Here is a 2493-nt window from a genome sequence, read left to right as displayed (position 1 = left end):
ATATTTTAAAATATAAGCTCACATATATATATATATATATATATATATATATATATATAGACATATAAGTTATTGAAAAATATGACACAGACTTCAACATTCTCTACTCAACAGTGAAGTCGCTCTACATATTATGAAGTCTTTACTGATCAGACAAATGCAAGCAGAATTAAACGAAATTCTCTGTTTGGATAGTTATTCGTTTTATTTTGTTATTCTTCCTGTGTTTAAATAATTAATAACTTAACTTAGCATCATTTATCAAAATCGTTTAATGTGACCCTCATTAAAATTAAATGGATGTTTGCTGATAGAATTATGTATCGTTTCCATAGTTCAGTTGGCACTGATCTTTTGAAAACAACACATCTAACTTTTGATTTAATAACTGACTTTATTATAGTTTAATTGACCACAGAAGCCACTGTTCACGTACATCAATGGAAGAGAAAACTGGCAATAGTTTAACTCGTGTTTCTGGTGGAAGACTAAGATAAATCTTGCGACAGTTTGCGCTCAAAGTTTGTTGGAAGGCTAAGATAAAATTGGTGAGAGTTTTAACTCGTGTTTCTGGTGGAAGACTAAGATAAATCTTGCGAAAGTTTGCGCTCAAAGTTTGTTGGAAGGCTAAGATAAAATTGGTGAGAGTTTTAACTCATGTTTCTGGTGGAAGACTAAGATAAGCGGCCTTTTTATTCAATGTGATTTCATTAATCTCTCCCAATGCTTTGTGTAGAATATGACACGCCCGAGAATTTTTAATGATAACGAACCAAACTGATATACTAAGCTTCGAGACCTTCTTTCACATTAAATCGTCATAGTATTGTTTATACAAAAGACAAAGAAACCTTATTTAAAAGAAAAACAAATCTCTAAAATAAGGGTGTGATTCGAAAATAAATCTGAAATTTTCTCGAGGTTAAGAAGTAACCCAAGAATACAGTGACTCATTGCATCTAAACATATAGCTGAACAGAAAATATAGTTATTTGTATGTGACAAATGGCTGCAAAGTTCTGGTCAATATATTATAGTACTTCGATTATACAACATTCCAATAACGATACAGAGTAAAGTGTTATGGCGATTGCAGTTTACAGCTATTAATAGTAAGTTAAATATTCAGAGAGTCGACGAAGGTGAGCTCTGTATAGTATCACGCTAACTGCTGAGATCATCATACCGGTTGCAGTTTACAGCTATAATTGTACAACTGATTAAAATAGTAATCAACACAGTTTATCTAATATTATATTATATATTTTACCTAAGACTCTAGTGTTTCATTTCAGTGTGCTACATAAAATACTGTTTAACTTTTTTCACTACTTCCGGTGTGCGACAAGTAGCCAGTCGTGAGGTAGCCTGTTTCTTCCTTGCTCTAATTACACATTCCCTTGTTTCACTGTTACAAGTGAGCATTACACGTCTTTTTCTTCGAAGGTTTAAATTTTCTTGTCTTGAGCGCTTTTATAATCTCAGAAAAGGAAAGTTTCGCGTTGGAATGTTCTGATTCATAACTCTTTTCAGGATAAGTTCATTTTAGGCACCATCTACACTTGAAATTTACAACACCTCAACCGAAATGTAACAAAAAATATTGCCAAGTATCTTGGAGATTGGATATGCAAATACTCTACTATTATATTGACTATGACCATTTTCAGCACAGTAATCTGTATTAATAAAATAGAAGACAAAACCTAAGAAATAACAAGTCTTATTTTCTGTAAACTTAAATACCCTTTAGGTTTTTACTGTTACGTCGATTTCACTATTCGTCCATTGGAGGTTACACATATGCGAGAACAATATGTTTACTTCTGTAATAAAAGTTTAACTTGTATCCTATAATTCTTTACAGTTAAATTTAGTGTATGTAAAACTGCTCGTCTGCCGATGGGTCAGCGTTAAACTTAAAGACTTACAAATAAATAAACAATTAAACTGTACTCGCAAAATAAAACGCGGATTTTGTTTTTCTCTTTCATGGTAATTATAGGTTACCTTTATAAGACACAGAAATAGGTTTTAGTCTAATTAACTTTAATTTGTCATTACTATTCTAAATTAAATATTTTGCATTTTCCTATTGCAGGAAAAAATAAATAACAATAAAAATACACAAGGCTGGCACTGGTGTAATGTTCTTACCTGTACCATAACGGAAACGCCAACAAGGCCTTGATTTTTGTGTACTCTCACAGTTTCGGTCATGTTTGGATAAAGGTCGGAGTTGTAACCAATCATCTGTAACTGTGAAATAAATATTCAACAGGACTTGTTAATTTAAAATAAATTTAATTCGAATGCTTTCTTAAAGAAGAGAATAATGCTTAAATGTAATAAATAAGTAATTTTTCTACAAATATGTCATAAAAGTACTTATCTTTTGCTCTATGAGGTAAAACTAGTCTTGGCCAAAATGTTTGCATACTGTCCTATATTAATGTTATTGTCTACATGCGTGGAGTAGTTATTGAGTAAATG

At 31.4% G+C, this 2493-nt stretch overlaps 1 protein-coding gene across 1 annotated transcript in view; it reads right to left on the bottom strand.

The window, feature by feature from the left end:
- LOC106466238 (carbonic anhydrase-related protein 10-like) overlaps positions 1-2493 on the bottom strand; it is a gene marked incomplete at its 3' end in the record, with an annotated part of 72044 nt that overhangs the window by 34702 nt on the left and 34849 nt on the right. Inside the window, exon 4 of the mRNA XM_013926489.2 lies at positions 2158-2259. Within this exon, the coding sequence (XP_013781943.2) occupies positions 2158-2259 (102 nt within the window). The remainder of the gene's footprint in view (positions 1-2157; positions 2260-2493) is intronic.

The sequence above is a fragment of the Limulus polyphemus genome, unplaced genomic scaffold (assembly GCF_000517525.1).
Source record: "Limulus polyphemus unplaced genomic scaffold, Limulus_polyphemus-2.1.2 Scaffold2201, whole genome shotgun sequence".
Classification (NCBI taxonomy): Eukaryota; Metazoa; Arthropoda; class Merostomata; order Xiphosura; family Limulidae; genus Limulus; species Limulus polyphemus.
The sequence above is the reverse complement of the archived record's forward strand: the minus strand, read 5'-3'. Positions and strand labels throughout refer to the sequence as shown.